This window comes from Drosophila pseudoobscura, chromosome 3 (genome assembly GCF_009870125.1).
Source record: "Drosophila pseudoobscura strain MV-25-SWS-2005 chromosome 3, UCI_Dpse_MV25, whole genome shotgun sequence".
In the NCBI taxonomy this organism is placed as follows: Eukaryota; Metazoa; Arthropoda; class Insecta; order Diptera; family Drosophilidae; genus Drosophila; species Drosophila pseudoobscura.
In genome coordinates this window covers 18563094-18588572 of record NC_046680.1, presented here as the reverse complement: position 1 = coordinate 18588572, position 25479 = coordinate 18563094, and the positions used below count along the sequence as shown (strand labels likewise).

Sequence of the window (25479 nt, the reverse complement as noted above, 5' to 3'; positions counted from 1 at the left end):
AAACAAAATCCACCCCTATATATGTATGGATGTATGGGCAGGATTCCATAGCGCACTTTTCACGCGTAGGGAGGGATGGATTGCGGGAGGGTAGGCGAGACAGAGACAACAATGCGTTGTTGCCCCTGCAGCTGCAGCGCAGCGTGGAAGGAGGAGCAGGAGGAATTCCGCAATGTGCGCAGGGCATGCCTGCCATATGGTTCTCCAGGGTGGTGCTGGTGGTGGCAAGAACTTTAGTTTCCTGCTCAGTCGCGAACTGCATAGCGGACAGGACACACCACACACAGGACACTAGTCAGGAACATAAATCTGCTTCAAGCCGAAACAACAAAGTGAGTTCTTATCGATCAAAGCCAAGGATGCAATACAAATAGTATATTCCCGTTCCCCTAGATGATCCCACAGAGTGAGAGTCCAGCCCTGTTCGAGGACAATTTCGTTGCGGAGTCCCATACTGTCCCTGAGAATTGTGAGCATAGTCACTGTGGCCAGAGCCAGACTGCCCTAGAGGTATACGAGAGAATTCTAAGGCGTCTACAGTCACAGCAGGATGCCTATGCCTCAAGGGTCGACGAAGCCGCTTTGATAAAGCAAATTTGGATTGCCAGCTTTACAGGAAGCCGACTGCAATATCGAATGTAGGAGATCAAAGATCGATTGTTAAAGATTTAGGAAATAATATAGCCATATTTGTGAAAATCCAACTCGAGCGTGTTTAATTTCTTCCACTCCATAGCAACATAATATTTTCAATACAAGAAAAACACCCAAAATTCATTTTGGTTCACGTTTTGTTGTTTATTCAAGCTTCCAACATACATATTCTCGTATAGTTCACAACATACAGAATGGATATAATCAAATGTCGGATACTTACCCATCAATTCACCCGGAGTGAAGCAAAGTTTCTATAAACTTTGGGTATGGGGAAAATATGAAATATACAATACTTGACAAAATGTTGTTATGCAGCATTTTTAATAGTTTATTTAAACGGTTTTTCCTTTTTAGATTTATAAATTCATAATTTTTTATTTGCTTATTTTAAAGGCTGTTGATGTCTTTGATGTCACAAATGGAATTTTGATCTGTGATAATTCAATCAGTTTATAATATTGATTATTTTAATTATCGACTCTACTGCTACAGACTCGTGTAAATATAAAGTATATATTGTATATTGATTATGGGAGGATCAGCCGATTCATTAGATTCGATTAGATTAGATTATATGTAATTGGCTCTGATTGGACAATGCTTTCTTTATATTCGTTCATGATGTTTTTCAGTTTATTACACATTTATGGAGAAGAATAATTAATATATGTGGAAATCAGGAAATCATAATTCGAAACAGTAATTGTTATAGATAATTGATGGGGCGTCTGCTCCGGTCCGCTGACATAAGCAAACAGCTCGAATAGATTTATTGAAATTACGAAATAAGATTAAATTAATATTCTTCGAATTTTATAATTATTCATTATTCATTCATCATTCATCGTATATCATAATCTTGTCATCTTGTCAGGCCAAGAAGCATATCTCATTGATATTTCTTTTCGGATTTAGGTTTTATAAACATAAACATTGTCCTTAATTTTTCATTCATTTATGGAGTAGAGGTGGAATCAACTTGACTTGAGTTCAACTCGGGTTTATTTGAGTTGAATTTTGTGATATTATTTATATTTTTTGAGTATGGTATACGTATTGGGTTTATAGGACTTGATGGGCGGTTCGCGCATACGTTTCATGTCGGTTGGATATGGCTGTGGACGTTTATAAGCCGCTGCATTTGTCGGTATTATTGATGGACGTGCTATAAAATTGGTTCATTATTACTTTTAGTATGTTATGCGTGTTTCAAAAATGGTTTAGGTCGTTAAATATAAAACGTTTGATTGTTATTATAAAATTAGTCATTCTTTTTTATTTGCTTTAGAAGTTTCAGTTTCAATCACTTGTTGTGCTACAAACTACCCCAACGAAACCCATCGAAAGTGCGACCCCTAGAATTTAGAGTGAGGGAAAAGAGGCGATCTAATAGATCTAGTCTATACGAACTACGACTGTAAACAAAAGGCGTTATCAACTCCACTTACGTTTGCTGTACTCATAGCCGGTGGGTGGGCCACGCTTGGGAGGCATACGATGTGGATGCTCGTATGCGTAGACCGCCTCCTCTGCCTCTTCGGCTCTATAAACAACAACATTTTATATTAGCTATGATATGATCAATCTTTAGTCGGGGAGTAAGTTCTGCTCAGATGCAAGGCCGCTCCGGTTGGTTGGGTAATCCTGGTTGGTCAGTAAATTATACAAAATTATACTTTACAATTAACTTACTCGGGCGGATTTTCCGCGGCTCTCTTGATGAGGTTTATATACTTTGGAGCACTGCTGCTGCCAGCCCCAAACTTCTTATCGAATACAGATCTGCAATCAGATCAATAACATAACTGAGAAACCGATTCAATCATTATTAGTTTCAACAATTTACCTGTAAGCCTCAAGATTCGGTCCATGGATGCTTTTGGCTGACTCGGGATCCATTTCCATGAGTTCGCGCAGCTGTTCGTGCGACACTTCGTCATTTTTGTCTGGAATTAGATACTTACGGATCTCGGCCAGGGCGTAGGCAATGCGGGCATAGCACTCGGCCGGGGTAGCCACAGTGCTGACCTCCAGAAACAGATCCTTCTGTAGATGGGAATAACGCGGATCTCCGGAATTTCGCAGCTGCTCCTCCTTGTTGCGATCGCGAATAGAGCTGCGCCCCTTAATGGCGATCTTGCACTGCGTCTCCTCCTGCAGGCGGCGCAACGAGTTGCCCTTGGGGCCCAATATCTTGCCGGTGAAATTAAACTGCAAGTAACAGAGGGAGTCGGATATGGTAGCTGGTGACTGAAAGTTAGGTTATTCCCCCTTACCTTTGGATATTGCTTGACAGGCACAAACACCTTTTGTGTGATTTTCATTGGCTTCTGCTTGTACACATCGGCATAGAATTCTTTGCCAGGAATGCGACCCGTGCAGTAAACACGGTCCACAGCTGTAAAGTTCCAATTTATCGTTAAAGTACATTTTAATAGCTGCACACCTATGCTGCAATTGATTTTTAATCAAGAAGATTTGTACCTTCGTCAATTAGCAGAGCACATAAGGGAAATTCGGCGGACAAACGCTGACGCTCCTCATCTAAGTCGGCCAAAAACTTTTGAGCCACCTCATTCAGGCGCGGCTGATGATCATGCACAGGTGGCTTTTCAATGAATTTCTCTATAAATTCGCCTGAACCTTCCATATTTAAACAATTTGTATCAATTTTTGTGGCACTGGAAAATTATGTGTATAGTGCTAGAGATGATAGACTAATGAGCCAATATATCGATCAAGTTTAAAGGTGCAAGAGGTGATGAAAATATTAACATGGATATTGTTTTTGGGATATATCTTCAACGGAAATCTTATCTGAGTTAGGGCAAATCGGCGCAATTTCTCTGTTGTTTTATTGACGATTGAAATTTCTAGTCCCGCTACTTCTGATTCTAGTTACATGTTTCAATGCCGGGGCTCGATAGTTTTCTGCGATAAGCAGCTCTTAGGATTTTATTTTTATAGATTAACAGATCATTTGTTGTTTATCCTTATTTGGGATTCATTTTATATAGTTATAGATTATTCTATTAATACTTCCTGGAAATCTGGCATTATAAATATTGCAATTAGTTCAAATCGCTCTGAACTAGCTCCAGCAGGCCGATGTCTATCGATACTTATGGCGGCATACATACTGCAAATAAACAATAAACGAATATAAACAATAAAATGGCTAGCGAAGACATATTTCAGACTGAATACTCCGAAGAACCGGAGTTGGAGGTTGAACAAAGAATGGAGACAGAACCACTGGATGCAGCCGAAGCAGAGGATGAAACAGAGGATGTGAATCCAACAGAAGATACGACGCCTCCAGAAAACGCTGCCGCAGAAAAGCCTGGTAAAACAGCCAACTTTTAATAAAATGCGTTTCCACTTCATCAACTCTTTTATTTTAGTTGCCACCAAGTCAGCTGCCGATCACGAGCCTGAGGCAAAGCTAACCCAGTTGCCTTTGGGACGCGTGCGGAACATAATGAAGCTGGATCCCGATATGCATGTGGCCACGCATGAAGCGGTTTTTGCAGTGACCAAAGCTGTGGAATTGTTTATTGCCTCGTTGGCCCGGGAGTCCTACACCTATACTGCACAGTCCAAAAAGAAAACAGTTCAAAAGAGAGACGTAGAACTGGCCATTTCGGCGGTAGACAGCCTGATGTTTCTCGATGGCGCCATGAACTTTTAAGTGAACTGTGATAAACCCTTGGACTTGGGCAGCAGTGAACCCCAATAATGTTATTAAACTTAGTCTCAAAGATGTGAAATAAATATTGTATTCTTTTAATTTGTTATATCTGTATATCTGGGCTTCCTCCAGCCCAGACAAGACAGGATAACTCTGTCTGGGCGTAAAAGTGCACACCCCGAGAGAAAAACAAATAATGTACGTTTCTCTTTTTTTATTATAATTTGTTTTTATTTTAGGGTTGTGTTGCGGCAAACATATTCTGTTGTATTCAGCATAAGGGTTAAATTTTAAAAATAATATTAAAATTAATACAAAACAAACGTTGAATCGCATGAACAGAAAATAATAAAAGTATACTCATACATTGAAAGGACAACGTTGAACGTATCCGAATACTCGTTTCGGGGGGAATAGTAACGAAGCCGGCAAAATTGGTGTTTTTTTTTGTTTTCTTTAATTTGTTTTAATATTTGATGACGAAACTTGTTTTTTGTTGTTGGTTTTTGGGGCGGTCCGTGGAGGATACTTACTTGGTCGTTGGGTAACATGTGCCTGTCTCGACTTTATTTTTTGTTGGTTTATCTTATGGAACAATAATTGGAAAACTTAGACTAACATTTCGCTGTGATGGTTTTAGAAATGAATTCATTTGTTGGGGTTTTCTTGTTTTGTGTTCTGCTCTGCTCTCTTCTTTTGTTAATTGAATTGAATGCGTTTTTGACTATAATAAAATTAAGTTTTGTTTTGCTTTTCGCTTTTGTTGTACAAAGATTTAAGGTTGTATAAAATTTGATGCATTGATTTCTGTTTCGGATTTTCCTTTGATTGCTTTCGGATTTGAACACTATTCGAATATTGGAACAATTGCAATAAATAATTAGCTTTTTTTCATTTTATTTGTTTGTTGAAGGCAATATATTAAATATGTGTGTATGGTTGGATTATTGAAGTTTAACATTTTCTTTTCGATAATTTGTTTGGAATATTACTTTTATTCTTTATGCTTAACGTTGTTTTGTAGTAGTTGTTGTTCTTGTTGTTGTAGTTGTTGGGGTATTTTGGTTAAGCGATGGGTTAACGTATTTTCGGATATGGAGCCGAGCGGTAACGCACGCTTTCACGAGAACGTGATCCAGTTTCGTACTGAGCAGATGAATGTGATCCCGAGCCCGTGGTGGTCGGGCGATATGACGATGAGGAGCGACCGTTGCTTGGTTTTGCTATTTTGAAAAGAATTTTATTTGTTGTTTAGATTTTTCATTGTTTTTGTCTCTGTGGTGCTTTTCTTTTCTTGGTTTGTTTTCTGTATTATTCTCTCCTAAGATATACATATATACAATGGGTAAAACGAAAAAGAAATACATAAATAAATTGCTTAACCGGTTTTGAATGCACTACACCCTGGGAAATCTTTCCTTTAAATCTTTACCTCTGCGATTGCATTGAATTTACTTTGTTTTTGTTCGCGTTTAAAAAAAGTTTTCACAAACTTTGCATCAATTTTTGGATGAAAATTGAGACATATCACAGTTTGTACATATGTATTTTGAGCGTTAATTGCGGTTTCCTTGATGCTGTTTTATGGATTGGTTTTCTATATGTGAATTGAAACATTTGCTTTGGTTGTAGTTTGGTTTTTCGAACTGTTCTTTTCTGGACATACATGTTAGTAGTCTTTCAATTAATGAAGATGATTTCTGGCCGTTTTACTGTTTGGTTTTGTTGGCATAGTGCATTTAAAATCTTGTTAAATATGGTGGGATGGGTGTTTCCGTTGATCATAATTTTGAGACGCGGTTTAATGGCGGTTTCTGGTTTTCTTTTTTAAAATTTACTTTTCTTATGTTTGGATACTTTTGGTTTTCGGTTTTTTTTTTTTTTTTTTGCGCGAGTTTAGTTTAACATTTTAGTTTCCTTTCTATTTGTTACTTTTCGCAATCTCTGTTTTATCTTTGTCCTGCTGTGGGGAAAACATTAATATATCTTACGTAGAAGTCATCTTACCTGGATAGGCCGCCGCATACGATGAGGAGGAAGAGTGTGGATGGTACTCACGCCTGTAGTCACGCTCGTAGGAGGTGCTGTCGTACTGGGCATGGTGCTTCGACGACTGTGGCGGCGGTGTTGCATATCGGTCGTACTCCCCATGATGGTCGTACAGTTCATGGTCCCTTGATCTATTCAACGGATTTGATGTCATGGATTGGACAATCAGGATTTGGAAAATATATTCAGGCTAGCCTACCTATGGGTCTTAACTATGCCATAGTTTGGATCATCCATAACATACCGCGCCTTCTCCAGGATTGAGTAAACTTTCGGTTTGGACGACGCTGGTGGCGGTGTACTGTAAGAAAATTAATCCTCAATAATTGTTAAATCATCAATCGCTTAAAAAAGTCATACCGAGTACTATAGGCTCCGTGTTCCCCATATGATTTCGAATAATGGTGCGATTTCTTATATATCCGCTCCTTTCCATCCATTTCACGCAACTGTTCGAGGCGTATGTCGTCATTGGCATCAGGTATCATGAACTTACGTACTTCCCCAAGGGCATAGCTGATGCGATGGTAGGCCTCCGCTGGCGGGGCCACTGTGGATATTTCCACATGCAGATCACGGCTGAGATGTGCATATTTTGGATTGCCCGAGATCCGCAGCTCCTCCTCCTTGCCATGGTCACGCATCGAGTTGCGGCCCATAACGACCATTTTGCACATTGTCTCCTCCTGCAGTTGACGCAGTGTGTTGCCCTTGGGGCCCAGGATCTTGCCAACGAAATTGAACTTGGGATACTCCTTGATCGGGAAGAGGACCTTCTGGGCCACACGGATAGGCTTCTCGCTGTACACGTTGGCATAGATCTCCGGCTTGGGTATGCGGCCGCTAACCAAGATTTTCTCGACCTCTGCGAATGGATAATCAATCGATTATATGCGCTACTTTTCACGTGTCTTAGCTACGCTACTGACCATCGTCCAACAGACGCTTTGTTATGACATGCTTCTTCTCCAGTGTCTTTTTTTCCTGCAAGCACTCCTGCAGATAACCATTTGTCTTCTCATTCAACTGGGGTGTGTCCCGCAGTCCGGCGTGACTGGTGTTGTGGCTACCGTCCGCCTCGGAAGTCTCCGGAGCACCCCCGCCGGCTGCTGCTGGCTCATCCCTACGTTTCCGCTTGTAGTCTGCTGTGTCCTCGTTGTAGTCTCTATCGTAGTCACGCGGCATATTACTCAAATGTATGCTGCTTTAAGTGGAAGATCGGCCGTATTCCACTATTTGGAAAATTTTTGGAAAAATTGAAAAATATTTGTCTGAAAAAAGTATGTATGGGTAAACAGTGTGACCGGATTGATAAGATATACGGTCTCACCCTCAGAAATATACCAAAATATACCATCTCATTATGAAAATATACCGTAAATATACTGACGAATTCAAGTTATATTTTACATATTCCTCGATTTCTTTCTTCCGTCGAATATTCCCAGCTATATAGAACATTTAGCCGTGCCCACTCTATTTTGTACGATTAATGAATATATTTTCTACTCGACAAGCTTATTTTAAATACTTGACTTTGCTTATTTTTGAATCAATGTTGGTTCTCAACAACAATAGCGTCTAGTATGATGAAAAACCGACCTTAGCCCACTAAAGCCCCCCCTATTTAAATAGTTCAACTACTTGAGGTAAATGGCGGAAAATATTAACGATTGTAAATTCTTTTTGTAGATTCATGCCATCTTTCATCTGAACTTAAAAAAAAAACAATTATATTTCCACCTGAACTGCGCTAACATCATTAAATTTTCATTGTTTTCGGTGGAAAATTGAGATACCCACTTGGCTTTTAATAGGTTAATAGTTCTCCGTCAAGGATTGGACACCATATTGCTCAATTTAGAGATTCCGTCCAATATTCCCAGCTATATAGAACATTTAGCCGTGCCCACTCTATTTTGTACGATTGATGAAACAATTTTCTATTTAACTGGTGTATTCTTAATACTTGCTTTTATTGCATTTTGCGTTAAAAGAGGTTTTAGCGAAATAAGTCAAACAAAAAACTAGTAGCGCAATAGGTCAATCAAAACAAACGAAAAAGGAAATTGCTAAATTTTTATATTCCATTGAATAATGCTGACTAACTAAATCTCTCAGCAATGCCCACATAGTTTTATCCCATTGATGAATAAATGTTCTACAAGATTGGATAGTTTTTAATCCTTGCTTTTATTGTATTTATTGTAAAAAAAAGGCTTAAACGAAAAAGTTCAAAAAGAAAAAGAGTCGCTATATTGCGTGTAAGCCGTAGTATACGCTCTTTTATACCCTATTTTTTTAATTTTATATGAAAGTATATATATTGATCGAAGATAAAACCTAACTAATAAAGACCTTCTCTCAAATTGACATTTTTTAGACATATTCATTTATATGATGAGTGTTTTGTATATATATCTCGATCCTGATACCTATTCTTGGTCTCTGCAAGAAGACAATAAGCTTTAAAATATCGTTGAAATGTTAAAAATAATATGTAATAATATTAAATAATATTAAAATATATTGAAAATAAATTATTTTTGCCTGGGATGACAAACACATTCATAATTCTATAACATCCATTTCCCCCAGGGTATGTGTGCATGGAATGGGACTCATTGTTGTGAACCGGTTATGACGACTAATTCTTGGTTAATCTTTCTTCCGTCGAATATTCCCAGCTATATAGAACATTTAGCCATGCCCAGATAATTTAATCCGGTTAATGAATCAATTTTCTAATTGACTGGTTTCATTTAAACACTTGCCTTGTTTTCCTTTGATTGTTTTTGCATAAATTTTAGTGCATCAGAAGAAATAATTCATGTTTTACATGGTAACTACACGTTAACTACATTGAGATGTAAATATCAACAAAGCCACCTGACGACGAATAGTCACATATTCAACTAGTTCAACTATCGACGGCATGAACCAGGTTTGTCGTAAATATCGAATTAGGCCATGCCTAGGGCTGGTAAGCGAAGCTATGCTGACAGTGCTAAAAAATTAACAATGCCCGCCATATTTGATTTGAATTTAAAATAAAATTGTTTATTTAAACAACCATAAATTTGAATAGGAGAAGTTTTTCGCAATTAAGTAATTTATAGAAAAATGTATATAGAATACTGCTTAAAACGTGTTCACCTATTTTGTATTGTTAGTAGACATATTCCAGCTCTTAGAACTTATGCCGTATTAAATGATCAAAAATAAGTGAATGCATTGTTAATGAAAGTGATAATTGACAAGTTTGGCTGTCCTCGATGTCATTTTGGGCACAACAACACAATAACTCGTGCCCTAGGCCGCACTATCTCAATTTGATAAATGAATGTCGTCCCTCCCATTATCATCGCAGGCATCTAGCATAACATAACCCTTTCCTCCAAAACCAGCCACAACCCCTGCTCCTGCTCCTTTGCCACACACTCGCACACTCGCAGGATAACACAATACAGAACAACCAAACCAAACCGAAAAGAAGAACAATTTAATTAGCGATGACATGTTGCCATTTAATTTTCTTGTAAAAAGTGTAATTAAAAATGTTTTGTCTCGCAGCTGGATGGTGAAGGGGATGGGTATGGGTATGGGGAAGGGAATGTGTGGTTGTGGAAGGGTAGAGGCGGAGCCGAAGGCGAAGGCAAAACAAAGGGGGAACGATCATATATCGGTGGGCCGGTTATAAATCATACTGCGACTACCTCTGGGTGCATATTAGGCTCTAAACGATGAGATAATCTATGGTTAGAGCGAATACAAAATGCTGCCACCGGCAATAAATTTGGAAAATACAAAACATTTGACAATTTTCCAAACAAAGGTAGCTAGCTATGTGTGGTTGTGTGTGCCCCTTTTTGTGTGGTTATGTGTGCTATGTGTGTGTGTGTGTGTGTGTGTCTATCTGAAGGGTTTCTGGGGCCCGTCCAGCACACATCGAGGACACAGCAGTCACGTCAACACTTCCAACTCTTTCGGTCGCCTTTTGTTTCGCCTTTCGTATCCTTTCGGCAATAAAAATTCCGTTTGCTATTTATCTTGATTGTCCCCAAGTCGCCATTGCCAGGATATATTCAGGACATGCTCCGGACACTTCAATGTTGGTCGCAGTTGGCGTAGCCGTCGCCATCGCCATAGCCATCGCGATGCCTGGACATTTTTTGCTTAATGAAATGTACATAAAACTAAATGAAATTAAGTTTGTGGCGTGCTCGTGGAGCAAGTCCAAGTCCGTGCCCCATCTCCTGTGCTGCGAGCGCTGCGCTCGCTAGCTGCGTGTTTATTACCGCGTCGGGTATAAAATGCAAAACGCGTTCCCGAGTCCCGCTCCCATCAAATGGCACAAAATGGCCGCCACTGCCACTGGCACTGGCACTGTCCTCCCCCCAGCGAACCCTTTTCCAAGAACTCGTCCAAGTCCGATTCCCATTCAAATTTAAAGCCTCAAACAGCTGCTGTGGGGCGCACTGGGGTGAACTGAGCTGGCATGGAGAGGGGGAAAGCTCATAAAGTCGAAATTAAATAATTTGTCTTCTTAATTTTCAAATAAATTCTTCATCATACAAATAAAAGGAAAACCAAACCCCAAGCAGCAAAAACAATTGTCAGGCAGCCTTCAAGCCCCGCTCCTGCTCCGAAAAGTGAGCTCACTCAGCCAACCAGAAGCGTGGCGAAATCCCAACCAGCATCGCATCCCTCAGTGCCATCGCACCCCATCCCATCCCATCCCATCCCATCCCATGCCATCTCATACCCTTCAAGAGAAGACGGAGAACACTCAAGATGTTGCCGAGCAGGACCGTTTTATTAAATTCGACCTACGCCATGCCATGAATATGCGAGAGCAGCACCCCTGGTCTCATTCTCATCATTGTCCTCATCGTAGCCCATATCCTTATCCTGTTGCCGCTCTGGGTTCTGATACTGCCGCCCTCGCGACAGTTTTCGTATTGTATTTTTTAATATGTTTGTCTGTCTGTCTGGGTGTCCGTCCGTCCGTCCCTCTATCTGTCGCCCGGCACAAATAATCGTGTACACCATTAATCCTTATTTCACGGCATTGTCCTCCCCGCCCTTATCACGAGCATCCTTCCCCTCCTCAGCACCCCCCCTCAGCAGCCGGCCGCATGGCAAACACCCTCACACAAGGACAAGTGGCATGTAAGCGATTATCGCAAGGACATCACAGCAAGGGAAGAGGCGAGGATATGATATCAGAGGGGAAAAAACAATAAATGTAAAAATAAATAAAAGGGTGTCAATGACTTTTGATAATAGAAATGATTGTCCAAAAAATTCTCAAACAATATTCAATATGAGAATGCACTGCAAGAAAATGGCTTCACGAAAATGTATATATGATTTTTGAGAATTTAAATGTACAAAAGTTGATTTTGATGAAAGTAAATAGTTGATGCGATTAAGATTTCATACATATACATATCGGCACATATTTATTTCTTACTAATTGAAAATGATGGATCATATTATATATATTTGTTTAGTATAATTCATAAAAATGGGCTGATTGGGCTGATTGGGCTGATTCTACTAGGCCCATGATTTTTGTCAATAATACTATGTATAGTACTTGATAGGATCGAAAAATACTTATTCTGGATGTAAAATAGATTTCAGAAATTCCATCTCCATTGTACTCTCTGCTTAAATACCTACATTTCTATCGACTACTCCAAAAAGTTGTTAAGTCGCTCTGGAAGTCGCCACTCAATCAGTTTCCCCCACTGAGCCATACACTTTCTGACAGTGCAGATGAAATCTCGTTTCGGAAAACCAATAAAGTCCAAAGACAGCTTTTAGCAATCACAAAACGATTTGGAATACACGCACAGCCATTGCCATACCCGCACACCCTGCCCTGCTCATCCATCCCCTGGCTGCCTTTCACCACCCTCTCCACCCGCTGCCTGAGCGACTGACTTGTCCTTTTCTATAGTTTCAGCACGCTTTCCGCTTGGCCTAATTGCCGGATCCGGATCCGGATTCGGATCATCGGCGGCACTGAGGCTGCCTCTTCTTCCCCCCAGGAATGTTGGACTTTTCGACATATACAAATTTCGGGTGTGCGCAAAATGAAAAATGACAACACAGGCAGTAGGTAGGAGGCAGCAGGGTCGAGTGACGACCGCACGCACTTTTCCGAGCAGGGGAAGGAGCAGAAGCAGGAGCAGGACTTTGACTGCTTTGTCCTGTTTGTATGCTGTGCCATGTGCCATGCCTGTGGATCCTTTCATTGCATCCTTTTGATGCCGGGGGTGCGAAACGTTTGAATGCGAAATTAAATGATAAAAGATAGCAATGACACACGCACCGGCACACACATCCCCACCCAGACCAACCCACACCACACCACACCGCACCACACACAAGTTCCCCTTCCACTTCAACCGTCCGCACGCTGAAGGTCGAGCACCTGTTTTATTAAAAAGCAAATAAACGAATTTGTGGAACGACAGAGAAGGGTGAGTGCCCAGGCACCAAAGGACCACCGCAGACAACAGGGCAGAGGACAGGCAACAGGACCCCGAGCTACTGTTAATGGCCGGATGATGATGATGATGCCGGTGCGGACTGCAGTGGTGGTGGCTGCCCATTCCATCCTAGATGATCCGTGATCCAGCTGGGCAGGAGTCCTCGTGCTCTGGCTCTGGTTCTGGCTCATGGACTGTCAAGTGGTTGGCGTAGCATAATAATTGTGCATATTTGGCTTTTTAATAAAATCTAATCGTCATGGCATCGCTGTTAGGGTGGCAGAATGGGCCATAGCAGACCCAAACTGGACCAGAGCTCATGGGCGGCAATGAAATTTAATTAAATTTACCCAAACAAACTCCAACTGGCTCTCCGATTGTGTGCCCCAGCCGAGAATTGCGTGAGTTGGAGGAAATTGGGATGCGGGGAGTGGTGTGTGTTCATTGTTCGATATGCGAGTTCCATTGATTGAGCACCACAAATAGATGGTGCGTTATGGATATGGTTGAAATGGCCAATTACCTCTGCCAACAAATGGAAGATATTCCTCGCTGAATACGGAATGCGGAATGGGAGTGAGATATGAAGATGCAAGAGTTCGAGGTGCTCCAGAGAGCCAGAGCTGGAGGCAGAGGAAGAGGAAGAGCAGGGCAGGGGAATAAGCTAAATGAAATTAAATGCCAAACATGAAACTTTGCGAAATGAAATTCTGTTTTTCCTATCGCCTGCGGAAGACGACGGGGCAGTGGCAGTAGCAGCGACAGGGGCAGTGGCAGTGGCAGCGGCAGAGTCGATTCCCCGGCAAACCACACCGGATACTGAGGTAAACGTGAACGATGCATTTAAGATTCTTCCGATTGGTCATTATTGTCTGGCATTTAATGTTGGCCTCGTCTTCGGACGGCTTTTTTGATTGATCTACTCATTGACGTTGCTGGATCCACTCGCCTCCTGCCACATCGCCTGTTCCCCTCCTTACCCCTTCCACACCAGATACAAGAAGAACCCAAGAAGAGCCCAAGACGACGATGGCACAGATGGCGGCGGTCGATAAGCAAAAAGGGAAGAGAGAGGAAAAAAACTGCAATGGCGTTGACAAAATGGATGATGGGGATCCAAGGTTGTCGATGCGAATGTGTGTTCGCCGGCCCAACGCCGCCGCAGTGCCCCCGTTGAGGCCTGATAGAGTTGTATAGGAAAATAGATCATCAATCTGCGGCTGAAAATGCTGGTGAGAGATGTTCAAATTTTACGATTATTATCCACAAATTACTTTATTCCGGATCAATTCCAGTTATGCTGCTTGATCGGCTGAATGCCAGGTCTGGATGGAGAGATCATTATAAGATAGTCAATATCACATTCCAGATTGCTTTTTATTTAAACAGAATCGACTTATAGGCTCTACGGAATTCGAGAACTTTGAAAAAAGTTGAAAAAAGATTTGCGATTTACGAGTATTTCCTATCCCTATATCCCTATCCCTTTATCTTCTGCAAAATTAATCATTCCGAAGAGGCCATTCCAATTCGATGTTTCTTCCTTTTGTTTTTTATTTGAGTTGGAAATATTTATCCTTTAAGTAATTCATATTTCGCAACGATTATTATTTTCTTCTTTGATTTCAATGACTTTTGTCACCTTTGTGTTCAATTTCGTTAGCTTATCATAAAATTTATTTGTAGTTTCCCTGCTTGTCTCCCTCTTCGACTCTCTGTTGCCCTCTCTCTGCTCTCCTTGCTTCAATAGACGAAACTGATCATCAAAAATGCGCAACGTCAAAAGCGTTTTGCAACTTGCCGCAAAAGCAAGAGCCAACACCAACAACACCATCTTGCAGTTGCATGCCCCGGCGTACACAGGAGGCATGCTATGCTCTGCCCCCCACCCTCTCCAACCTCCTCAACTGCCCGCAGAGAAGGGGGAAAAAACGTTTCTCAAGCTGGGGATTGGGTCTGGGATCGATCGTGCGTCATATGAATGTTTCGTTTAGTTGTGGCCGGGCCCGGGCCCGGGCCCTCGTCCGTCGTTGTCAAGAAACAAATTTGGTTGCTACTCGTTCTCGTTCCTTTCATCGTTCGATCGTTCGATTGGGAGCGCACCAAAAGGGTCGAAAGGGTGGGCTGTGGCTGCGGCTATGGTTGTGAGGCAGGGGCAGGGACACAACTGCTAACAACTGCATTCGCGTTGCAAGTTGAGATGGCAGCAGCAGCCTCGAAGCAGGAGAGGAGAAACAAAAACGACTTAAAAGCATTTTGCAGTCGAGCCGACTGCCGCAAGACTTCATCATCTTCGGCGGCGGTAAGGGGAGGTAAGAGAGGGAGGAGGGCATTTAATTCTGAAGATCGGAGTCGTTTGCCCGTTTGGCCATTTGCCGCCGCAGGAGATAAGAAATTTCGCGATTTGCGGTGGTTCTGCAATTGGGAAAAACTAGAAAAGCAGCAATTTGATTATCCCAGATGCACTTCTTCTTCCCAGGAACTCCCCACTCCCTAGCTCGAACTTGCAACAGCGAGCGGCAAATGCCTTATCAGTGCGGGTCCAGGCAGTCGGCGGCGGATCGTGTTCGATACCGAGTCTTAGAAATTTCGTCCTGTTTTGCCTGGTCCAAGAGATTGCCCATCGCTGGCTTTGTCTTTGTGCCGCCCCAAGCGGCCTGGAGTTGGGCCTTGGTCTTGGTCTGGGGTTTTGGCCGGGTCTGGATCGGGATCGGGTGTGGTAGCTGGAACAGGTCCGAGTCCAGGGTTCGGTGTTCGGTGTTCGGTGGGGGCTGGAGGCTAGCAAAAACGCACCGAATATCAAAGTCAAAGCAGAGACTGCAAAACAGAAGCACGCACGGAATGTGAAAAGTTGGTTCCCATGACTCCATCTCCTTGGGACGAGGCGCTGTTCAAAGACACCGAAATTCGTCGTCTCTGTCGTCGTCGTCGTCGTCGTCGTCGTCGTTTCTCGTCTTCGTTGTCGTTCGTGGGTTTTGTCTCTTCCGTCTCTGCTTCGTTTTGTATTGTACGAGTATTTGTTGTTCCAGCTACCGCTCCCTGCCCCACGTCCCACGACCCAAGCCCCATTCCCCACCTGCCGCACACCGCACACCTCTTCCTCTGTTTATCAGCGATTTGAAGGCATTCAACATGCTGTTTGAACTTACATAAAAACATATTGAAACATTTGGCATTGTCGGAGATAAGAAGGTCCTTGGGTTCGGCATATGGAAGGGCCGGGTTTGTACCAGGAGAGAGGTTAGGAATATGTTGCCACCGACGCTATTTTACTGCCGCACTATTCGTATTCGATCCCATTTGGCTTTGGTGGCATGCTAGTGGCATGCCTATCAAAAAATATCAAATGTTCTCTGACGCTGTCTCGCCGATGGAAAAGCATCGGTGTAAAACGTTTCGTGTAACAGCAGCTTTTGTGGTGCTATCGGTGGCAGGGGCAGGCCGTGCCACTAGCATACTTCTGTGCGCATCCCGCTGATCCCGCACCACGCCAGAAGGCAACCATTCGCGATTACCTCAAAGTAAATACTTCGAAAACATTTTCATTACTCCAATTTGTCGTCGTCATCTTGGCTGCTTGGCGGGCGTCTGGTTCGTTGCCCGCCTGATTGTGCTTCAGCTATTCATAACTTCCACGTCCGGATGTGGAAGGCGGCGCGCTCGCCAGCGGCGGGAGGAGGATGTGGCCGGGTAAATAGCCAGGATAGAAATTACCAACGTTGCCATGGATTCGATGCCCCGCAACGTCCTGGCAGTTCATCAAACCATTTGCCGGCGGTGTCTCCTTTGGCACCTTTCTCTCTATTTTTTTTGTCATGCATTTCATTTGTGTGCCATTGAAAGTTCTGCTTGGCTCTTGAGGGGACCTGGTATGTGACCTTCGGCGGTATGTAGAAAAAAACATTCAAGTGGGAGGAATGCCTAAAATGGGTTTATTGATAGTAAATCGATTTAGCCGTCACACACAAAAGGCCAGTGTTGAAAGAGTGAATATGCGGCAGTGCAGTGCTGGAGGGAACACGTCGTGTTCCGCAAACCCCTACATTCCACCCAGGAATGCATTCTCCGCTGACATTTTTAAAGCAATCCAAAATGGACAGGGACGTCGCAGCAGTTTATTCAGGACCTCCAACAGTTAAAGCGCAAAAAGAGGGATACAAATGCGTAACAATCGACAATTATAGATAGTAAAAGTACTGAATACTCTGGCGAAAGAAAGCTTGCTGGACTCTCAAAAGGTAATATCTCACATAGAGGTTTATATCTGTTCCCCAGATAGGTTAATTTTTGTTGAACCCAATAGAAAACCAATCCCGACGTTGAGAGTCTTATAACCGATACTCAATTAAGATATGTATGTAATCCATTTACGTAATTTATACAATATATTTAGAGATTCCCTTGCTAAAGTGTGATATCACACTGGAGTCTGTAGACGGGCAGGCGTACGGGCAGACATGGCTATATCGACTTGGTTATTGATGTTGATCAAGAAGATCAAAAATATGTACATATGTATGGCGGTTGAAAGCGTTCCCTTCTGGGTTTTACATGGGAGTACATCTACACGAATCAGATATATACTCTTTTAGCAACGGGTATAAAAACCACAATAAGAAGGGGAAGCTAAAGGGAAGGATACAATATTTACATGTTTTTACCTATTACCTATTTTTTTTTACCTTTTGGCCAGGGTACTTTCCTTGCCGTTATCGCCCCTTGTTTGCAATCACAATCACATTCACGGAAACACTCTCAAAAAATTAATAAAATAAAAACAATGAATTTTATAATTTATTCATCTATTTCTTTCTTTTTTCGCTCGCGAATTTCCAGCTATTTATTTTTCATTTTTATTGTATAAATGGATTTGGAATGTGCGATTGCAATAAGAGCACATTTATTGGATATATTAATATAAGGTGAGTCTCGATACTTGTTATTTTGTATTGAGCCAGATTGAGAGAGAATCATATCATACACTTGTTACACTTCATATACCATTGCCGTACCTTTGATTGACGTTTTACATTTTTTATGTTTATATTTTTCACAGCCCGAACCCTGGAGCAGTCTACCGACGGAGAGCTGGATGAGCAGTGTAATTGCGTAGGAGGCTTATGTAGTTTAGGCTTCGCTCATTCCATGCTTATTTCATTTAATTTATGTTCATATTCGCTCCATCTCACCTACTAAAAATGAGTCCATTTTCATTGCCGTGCACACACAATTGCAGAGCCAACCGAACAGATGTGTCTAGGGTGCTCTCCATGGAAACGGTATCACGCGTATTTCGAATCCCATCCATTCTGCGTCGGGATATGTGAGAGCTTTTGCATAAATATATCAGATGGATGTGAAAAGGATGGACGGGCTGGATCATTAACAATTTTGTTTTGCGTGATCTATATCGGAATACGACTAGAAAATCTTGGCAATCTTAAAACGTGTCAAATCTGTATAGAATCCTCCGCAGACTAGTTCAATCCCGACCCTGGCCAGCGAATCCCCTGTCCTGTTTACTGAGAATTCCGGATATAATAATTTAATGAACATTCAATGGGCGGCATTTATTCAAACTTTCAGAATGCGAGAAAAGGATATTGCTACAAGGATTTTCATCTGCATGGTTTAGGAGTAAATCGTATATCTATAATGAGAGTATATGTAGATGCTATAGATTCAATAGCATAGTATTTCTATTTCTTTTATTAAGAATCTGTATAATGCGAAAATCAGCTTGAAGATTATTCCGTTTAATCGTATTCTGGGCATCCATTAGATTTGACAAGCGATGGCTAGGGTATCCCAGATTCGGGGGCAGTCCAGCTATAGTGTTCATTATCTTAACAAGCCCAGGAGTACTCGAGTATCCGCATCCCATGCCCGTCCGTGCTGCATATTCGACACAAATGCCGAACGCCAGGGCAGGCATCAATTTCAACAGCTGCTTCAGGGTAGTCGTAGTCCTCTGCGCTGGTGCAAACGAGGCGAGTGCTGAAAAATGCAAATCAAGTTTCAAATATTTGAGCAATAATATTTGTGGAATGCCACCGAAATTACTCAGGCAGTCCGAGAACCCCAAACAGGAGCCCAGCGCGATGGATGGAGGGCATCATACATATTTAAAATGTCGCGTGCCGTTAACTCTGAAATGCCAAAAAGTATAGGGGAGCGGGGAAGGAGGCAGGGGCAGGGGCTGGGGCACAGAGGCAACGGCCATACATTCTAATTAATAGTGAAGGAGCAGGAGAAGAGCTGAGCGGAGCGGAGCAGAGCATAGCCCGTAGGAAGTGCGGCACATTTGAAAGAGGCATTAGAAGCCATCCAGCCAGATGCTGATCCTCCGATCGGTGGTCGCGTCGCTTCGCCCCGGTCAGAGCTGTCAAATGAATGCATTATGCATATGGAATGAGGAGGATACCCTACCCATACCCCCGGGACAGTGTTCCATTTAGACCCAGTCCATGTCCCAGTCATCATCCATCGTTATCAGGGGCCGAAACGGCTACTGCTGTCCGTCGCTTGAGTGCGCCATACTCCATCCTCCATCCTCCATCCTCCATATGCGGCTCCTTCTGGATGGGGATGCTGATTTAACGGGCCACCGGGGCGCCGCACGACTTATCGACGACACATTGACAGGACATAATCGGCACACTTGTAAACGGCTTATCTTAATTGCTACTGACCTGCGCAACATACTGCGAGAACGAGTACGACTACGACTACGAGTATCCATGCCCGTCGACCATCTCAGACGGGGTCTGGGAGTCAGGTTCTTAGAGGCAGTGGTATTTTAAATGCGTTTCTCGAGACTCGAGTGCCCTGCAAAGAGCCCTCTCGCCGTGTGTGTCATAATATTTTGCATATTTGCTCGGGTTCGGATCGTTCCCGTGTTCCCGTGTTCCTTTTTGCTGTTTTCTGCTTTCTGTTCCGTGGTCATTGCTAATTAAAGATTATTCGCTGCGCGTGTCCCCAATGCATTCCCCGGATGGCTAACCAGTTGGGTGGGATTGTGATCAGGTTAGGATATTGGCAGTGCTGTAAATGGCCATACCGTCGAGGTGGATTGCCAGTGGCTCTGCGCTGGTCGCAGCTGAGCTCAGTTCAGTTCAGCTTCGGTTTGCTTTTGTTTTATTCCGCAGAAGTGTAAATTGCGGCTCAATGTGCGAAATTATCATTACCATATCGGGTTGTCAAGAATTTTAACGGCCATTTGTGTGAGTGTAAGCCGAACCAAAGTCATGTAAGTGCTTCTCTGCAGGATTTACGCAGAATTGCAATGCAGCTACTGGCTGACTGACGCTGACTCTATCTCTGACTCGGACTCTATCTCTGGCTCCTCCTGACGGATGGAGTTGCCACAGCAGCACACATACACGCCCGCTCATACAGTCACACACAGACAGTGTGTTACCCTCTAACTGACACACACAGGTGGACACCCAATATGGCTATTGAGTTATTCACTTTGACATGCCGGCAGCGACAGTGGCATTCCATTCCATTGTGAGTGGAGTGAAGTGGAGAGTGGATGATGGAGCCGAGCCCTGACTGAATGCGCTCCTGCGGGTCGGGCCGAGCCACGGGGGTACTACCACGCTGGGAGCCAGTGGCTAAAACTGCAGCTGGAATGCGTATTAGCAATAACAGTGCGCATATTTCATACACGTACACCCCGTACGTGTGTCATATTTTTTGGGCGTGTGGTAGATGGAAGAATTATGATATCATTGCATAGTTGGGGAAAGTATTTTGTATGCGGCAATTAGAAGAGAACAGTGCGCTCCCTCTCCCTTTCCCTCCCACCAAAGCCTTAGCCAAAACCTCCTCCACCTGGCGGTTGCATGCTGAGCCACCATTACCGTCCATGCCCGCTCACCCAAAATTTAATTACGCCCCTTTCGCAGGAGTACTCAACAGAATGCCCGTTCACGCACATTTTTGGCCAATTTTGTTCGTGTTAAGGTCAGGCGCTGGCGCTCTCCTGCAGCATTCGGAGTCGAGTCCTTTCGGCCGGGTCCAACCCTTGGAAAGATGTCTGCCACAGCCACTGCCACTGTTCACACACAAGCATGCACACACACAGGCTCACACTTGGTGTACGCACACAGCGGCATCAAACCGGTTTCAGACACAGACACAACGGGGTTCAACCTCTTTGCCTTTTGGGGCGGAGACTTGAGCGAGGCACTGTTTTGTTGCTTTTTACTTGCTCTTATCTGATGGCAATAAGGCTCTGCGCCTCTCTTTCGCTCTGTCCTCGCTACCCCCCTCTCCCTCTCCCTCTCTCCTCGGCCGATATGCTGCACGAAATGAATTGTGTTTGCGATGCGAATATACATATATATCACGCCAGCAGTTTGAAGTACACTACGGTCGTCTCGCTCCAACGCAGGCCCAGTGCACGTCTACGGATGGTTGGGTGGGAGCGGGAGTGCGAGTGCGAGTGGGAGTGGGAGTAGGAGGGCTGGACAACCGTAAAGTTTGCTTCTTTCGCAGCAAAAGTTTTGCCAAAATGTTGCAATTGTGTGTCCGAGGGTATGATGGGGTATAGTATAGACAGTGGGGTGGGTCGTGCGGAATAGTTTGGGGGGTGGCCATTACCCCACTCTCCCATCACGGCACTGAAATCGATTCAACGAAGTGCACTGCATTTGCGGCACTTGCACTTGGATGCATTTTAAGGCCCAAGAGCCATAGAGCCGTATCATACATACCATACATACAAACAACATACATATGTATGGACATATCTCATACAAAATTGTATTTTTCCAGCAACTTTCAACAATTTCAACAATTTTTATCCGCTTTTGCCTTGCATTGCATCGGGCATTTTCCGTTATGAACTGCATACGTACTCGTATGTGATTGCATATATATGTATGTATGTATGCATGTATGTGCGTGCATTTTTGTGCATGCAGAATCATGCCTGTGCGTGTTTCATTATTAACCAAATATTTTATATCCATCTCTGTTGCGCCTGTCTCTGTAGCCTTTTTTTTACCGCAATTCCGTGTGGGCGGGGCACTCTGGGAATCCCTTTTAATTAACTCAATTTCGTGGCATTTCCTCCTCTCTGCTTCTTCTTTTTTTAACACATATTTCATATCCTTTTTACCCCAGACCACCGCTCATCGGAACGATGATGTTCGGATCCGGCAATAAGTTGCATTCTTTCGGTACATTTGGAATAATTTCACGCAATTTGTTAATCAAACACTGCCGAGAGAGAGGAGAGACAGAGAGAGTCAATGTACAATAATTTATCAATGAAAAATCTGGAAATGCATTGTGTCTGAATCTGTATGGGTTCGACTATGTTCGACATGTACATGTGTACATATATATATACGCTTTTAAGTATCATTAAATGAAGTGCTTATAAATATTCGGTTAAAACGAGTGAAACCTCAGCGGATTCATTCATATTTGGAGAATTTTGGGATTATATTTATATGTATGTACACACATATGTACATATGTATATAATCTGACATACTTCTTGCACCTGGATCTCATATTTCGCTCATATTGGGGACATCTTATCTCTTTCGAAAACTATAACATTGGGAATCTGTTGACTAGACTTCTGTATATCATCGTGTCTATCTTTTCTGAAAATAACATCATTGGGTAGAACGGGCGCACGAAAGGCGATCGAATATAATCCACCGTATAACTATCTAAATGTATGCCACATAGCTGTGTACTCCTGTCTAACTCAAAGCTCCTAACTAAGTCCACGCCTCATTCACTAGCCGAAAGTTAACCAACTCCCGACCAGACCAGAAGTTTCCCTGCGCAAATTAGATCTGATTACGCGGAATATTCCTAATACAGTTTGTTCTCGGTTATCCCCTGCCTGCTTCAGTCAGGGCGGCCACCCTTCGAGGCTGGGGATCCAATGAAGTAGACAGGCCTAACCCGGACCCAGCCAGCATCCTTTGCCAGGTCAAACTAATAAACTTTCCTGGTGCTTTTTTCTGGGCCCCTTTATTCCGCAGAAACCTCAGCCAGGGTCTGCTTTGTCTTCGACTTGCGCCTCATCTAATTGCTGTTTAAAGGCCAGAGCCGGAACCGTAGCCAGAGGCAGAGGCAGAGGCAGACTACCGGAGGCGGAGACCTGGCGGCCCGGAGGCAGAGCAAGTGCAAATGCAGCTACAAACTTGGTGCTGAACATTTTTGTGAATTATTTTCCCATTATGAGCAGATTAAGTTTATTGTGCGGCCATTGGGAGAGGTTGAAAGTCTTGGCAACGCAGCCTGGGACTTGGCCTGTGACTGCGACTGTCAGTGGGGGGATAAAATCAACCCGACATCTTGGCTCTGGCACTGGAAAATGTACTCCAACAGGCATACAAACACACACACACACACATAGAAAGAGAGAGACAAACAGACAGAAGGGGCCTTTGAAAAGGAATCATGGCAAAGTCTGTTCCGCGGTCCTTGGGGCTGGGCGCCATTGTTGAAGGGAAAGCAAAAATGAAAAGCACAAAATGAGGAAGGAGCGGTACGCGAGGAAAAGTATTTTAACGCGGTCTGAATTTCAAAAGTTTTACCAAGGTATATGTATGCTCCTGGATCTTGAGATGTGAATGGGAAACCAGGGGCTGGGGAGTGACTTGAAATTCTTGCTTTGAGGCATTTTCTCTTTATACAAAATGTTATTTCATAATTTTCCGTTTTCTTTTGTTTTACGTGTAAATTAGAAAATGCCTCAAAGGAGGATTCAAAAGTAGCGCTGAGAGAGGGAGGGGCAAACAGATATTTACACACATTAATTAGAATATCAATGAAGCATTTGGTGCCATTGCCTTTGTCACCGATACAGGAAATGTCACCTTGCCACACAGGCACCGCTGCGGAGGGACACTGGGACCCAGGACATACATATACGCAGACGCAGACGCAGATGATGATGATGATGAGGCTGCCTGCCACAGACAAATAAATCACACATAAACGCCACTCCAAATGTGGCCCCGACATGACCGGACCAACCTACCAGCATCCAGTTCCACGGCCACATCCCGATCCAACCAAAAACAACCGGAGAGGAAAGTGGAAAGGAAACCGACCAGATGCACATGCAACCGCAGGCAGCACAAAATGAACCCGAAATGAGGGCAGCAGCGGCGTCGGGGCGGAGGGATTGGGATTTGGATTCGGATTCGGATTGCGATTGCGGGGCAGGAAAATGATGTATGGATTTTTTAACGCTGCTGATTGTCTGCGCAATCGCAGGAGCCACCGAACCACATGGAGCCATCGAACAGTAGGACTGACTGAGGACTGCCGTAATCAACGCCGCATGTGGGGATAAACGGACGGACGGGAGACCAGAACGCAACCAACATATGCTCGAAATGTGTTAATTCAACGTTAATTATAAAAATTGATTTCTGCTACTCGTATCTGTGGTGATGCTCTCATGCGGACTAACCAATATCTGTGGTTCCAGCACCGATCCCCCCATTCAGCATCCCCAATTAGCAGCCAATAGAGTTTGATCAAATTTACGAGACCCATTCGAGGTCCAAGTGTACGTGACGCAACGGGTCTTCCATCCATCCATCCATCCATCCACCCATCCACCGATCCATCCTCCTTCGTAGATGCCGTCCCCAAAGACTCTGGGAAAATTTATTTATTTATATTTTGCGGCCAGTCCTAAGGCACGAACATTCGATGGCCATAAAGTGTCGTCGAGCCAAGTCAAAGTTCCCCTAGAAGAGGCCAAACTCTCACCCTCCGCTCCGGCTAATGCTCCAAAAATATCCACGTGCCACACTTCGTCGTGCGACTTTTATTATTGTTTTTCCATCTTATTTATTATCCAACTTCGGTTCTTCGCGCTTTGTTAACATAATTTAACCGAATACCAAATTGGAAAATCTGTTTCCCCGCATTCTTGTTTATCTGGGGTAAAATTAATTTCCATTTAATGTGGCAAACAGTTTCGTTGACACTCAGTCGAATGGCCAGAGGGAGATCCATATATTAGCGGAACAACTGGTAAGGTCACGCCAAAGATATGTGGCAGAGCTATCCAAATAGACCTGATCAATTCCACTCGAATCCGTATGAATTTTTCTTATGCTTTATCCTTTTTTGCCTTACGTTTGAGAAACAATAGACTATCCACATAATCGAATCTCTCTAATCTATCACATGGCGATAATTGCATTAGAGTTTTCATAGATGTCTAATTTGAACTCATTTGTCGACTCCTAGTTCATATCGTATTCTCATATTTAGAGCTGGTTGCAGTCTTTCTTGGTAGACCCGATGTCAAGTGCAACTCTTCCTGGCTCCGCCCGCTCCTCCACTCCCATGCCGACTCCAGTCAAGCGTAAACCACGAATACGAGTACAACTCATTAGCACACAATGCCACAATAAACAGCCACAAATGCAACCGTTTGAGCTGGCTTTCGGCCACTGTCCACTCGTTCTCCGGTGTGTAGAAGGCAGGAAGGAAGTAGAGCCGCCAAAAACGGAACCATCTGTCCCAAAATGAAACTCGAGTGACAACAAAACGGAAAAAAGGGTAAATAAGAAGAGA

The 25479-nt window shown here is 43.4% G+C and overlaps 4 protein-coding genes and 1 long non-coding RNA gene across 5 annotated transcripts; 2 read left to right on the top strand and 3 right to left on the bottom strand.

The window, feature by feature from the left end:
- Nucleotides 1–14: 14 nt before the first annotated feature.
- On the top strand, nt 15–704 carry VepD (Ventrally-expressed protein D). Its single transcript, XM_002138754.3, has 2 exons — nt 15–332; nt 394–704. The coding sequence occupies exons 1-2, from the start codon at nt 30–32 to the stop codon at nt 640–642; spliced, it is 552 nt and encodes a 183-aa protein (XP_002138790.2). The 5' UTR covers nt 15–29; the 3' UTR covers nt 643–704.
- Nucleotides 705–959: 255 nt separating this feature from the next.
- qkr58E-3 (quaking related 58E-3) lies at nt 960–3386 on the bottom strand. The gene is made up of 6 exons (XM_001361608.5): nt 3142–3386; nt 2934–3055; nt 2504–2868; nt 2350–2439; nt 2106–2200; nt 960–1822 (listed from the first exon to the last, which is right to left on the bottom strand). Exons 1-6 carry the CDS (start codon nt 3305–3307, stop codon nt 1683–1685), a joined length of 978 nt encoding a protein of 325 aa, XP_001361645.2. The 5' UTR covers nt 3308–3386; the 3' UTR covers nt 960–1682.
- Nucleotides 3387–3735: 349 nt separating this feature from the next.
- Nucleotides 3736–4447, top strand: PolE4 (DNA polymerase epsilon subunit 4). Its single transcript, XM_001361609.4, has 2 exons — nt 3736–4003; nt 4062–4447. The coding sequence occupies exons 1-2, from the start codon at nt 3832–3834 to the stop codon at nt 4346–4348; spliced, it is 459 nt and encodes a 152-aa protein (XP_001361646.1). The 5' UTR covers nt 3736–3831; the 3' UTR covers nt 4349–4447.
- Nucleotides 4448–4808: 361 nt separating this feature from the next.
- qkr58E-1 (quaking related 58E-1) lies at nt 4809–7696 on the bottom strand. Its single transcript, XM_001361607.4, has 5 exons — nt 7327–7696; nt 6758–7262; nt 6597–6698; nt 6356–6528; nt 4809–5571 (listed from the first exon to the last, which is right to left on the bottom strand). The coding sequence occupies exons 1-5, from the start codon at nt 7580–7582 to the stop codon at nt 5426–5428; spliced, it is 1182 nt and encodes a 393-aa protein (XP_001361644.1). The 5' UTR covers nt 7583–7696; the 3' UTR covers nt 4809–5425.
- Nucleotides 7697–18452: 10756 nt separating this feature from the next.
- On the bottom strand, nt 18453–19453 carry LOC26533567 (uncharacterized). Its single transcript, XR_001452349.2, has 3 exons — nt 19336–19453; nt 18964–19282; nt 18453–18897 (listed from the first exon to the last, which is right to left on the bottom strand). It is a non-coding gene; the product is annotated as an uncharacterized lncRNA (long non-coding RNA).
- Between the last annotated feature and the right edge of the window lie 6026 nt (nt 19454–25479).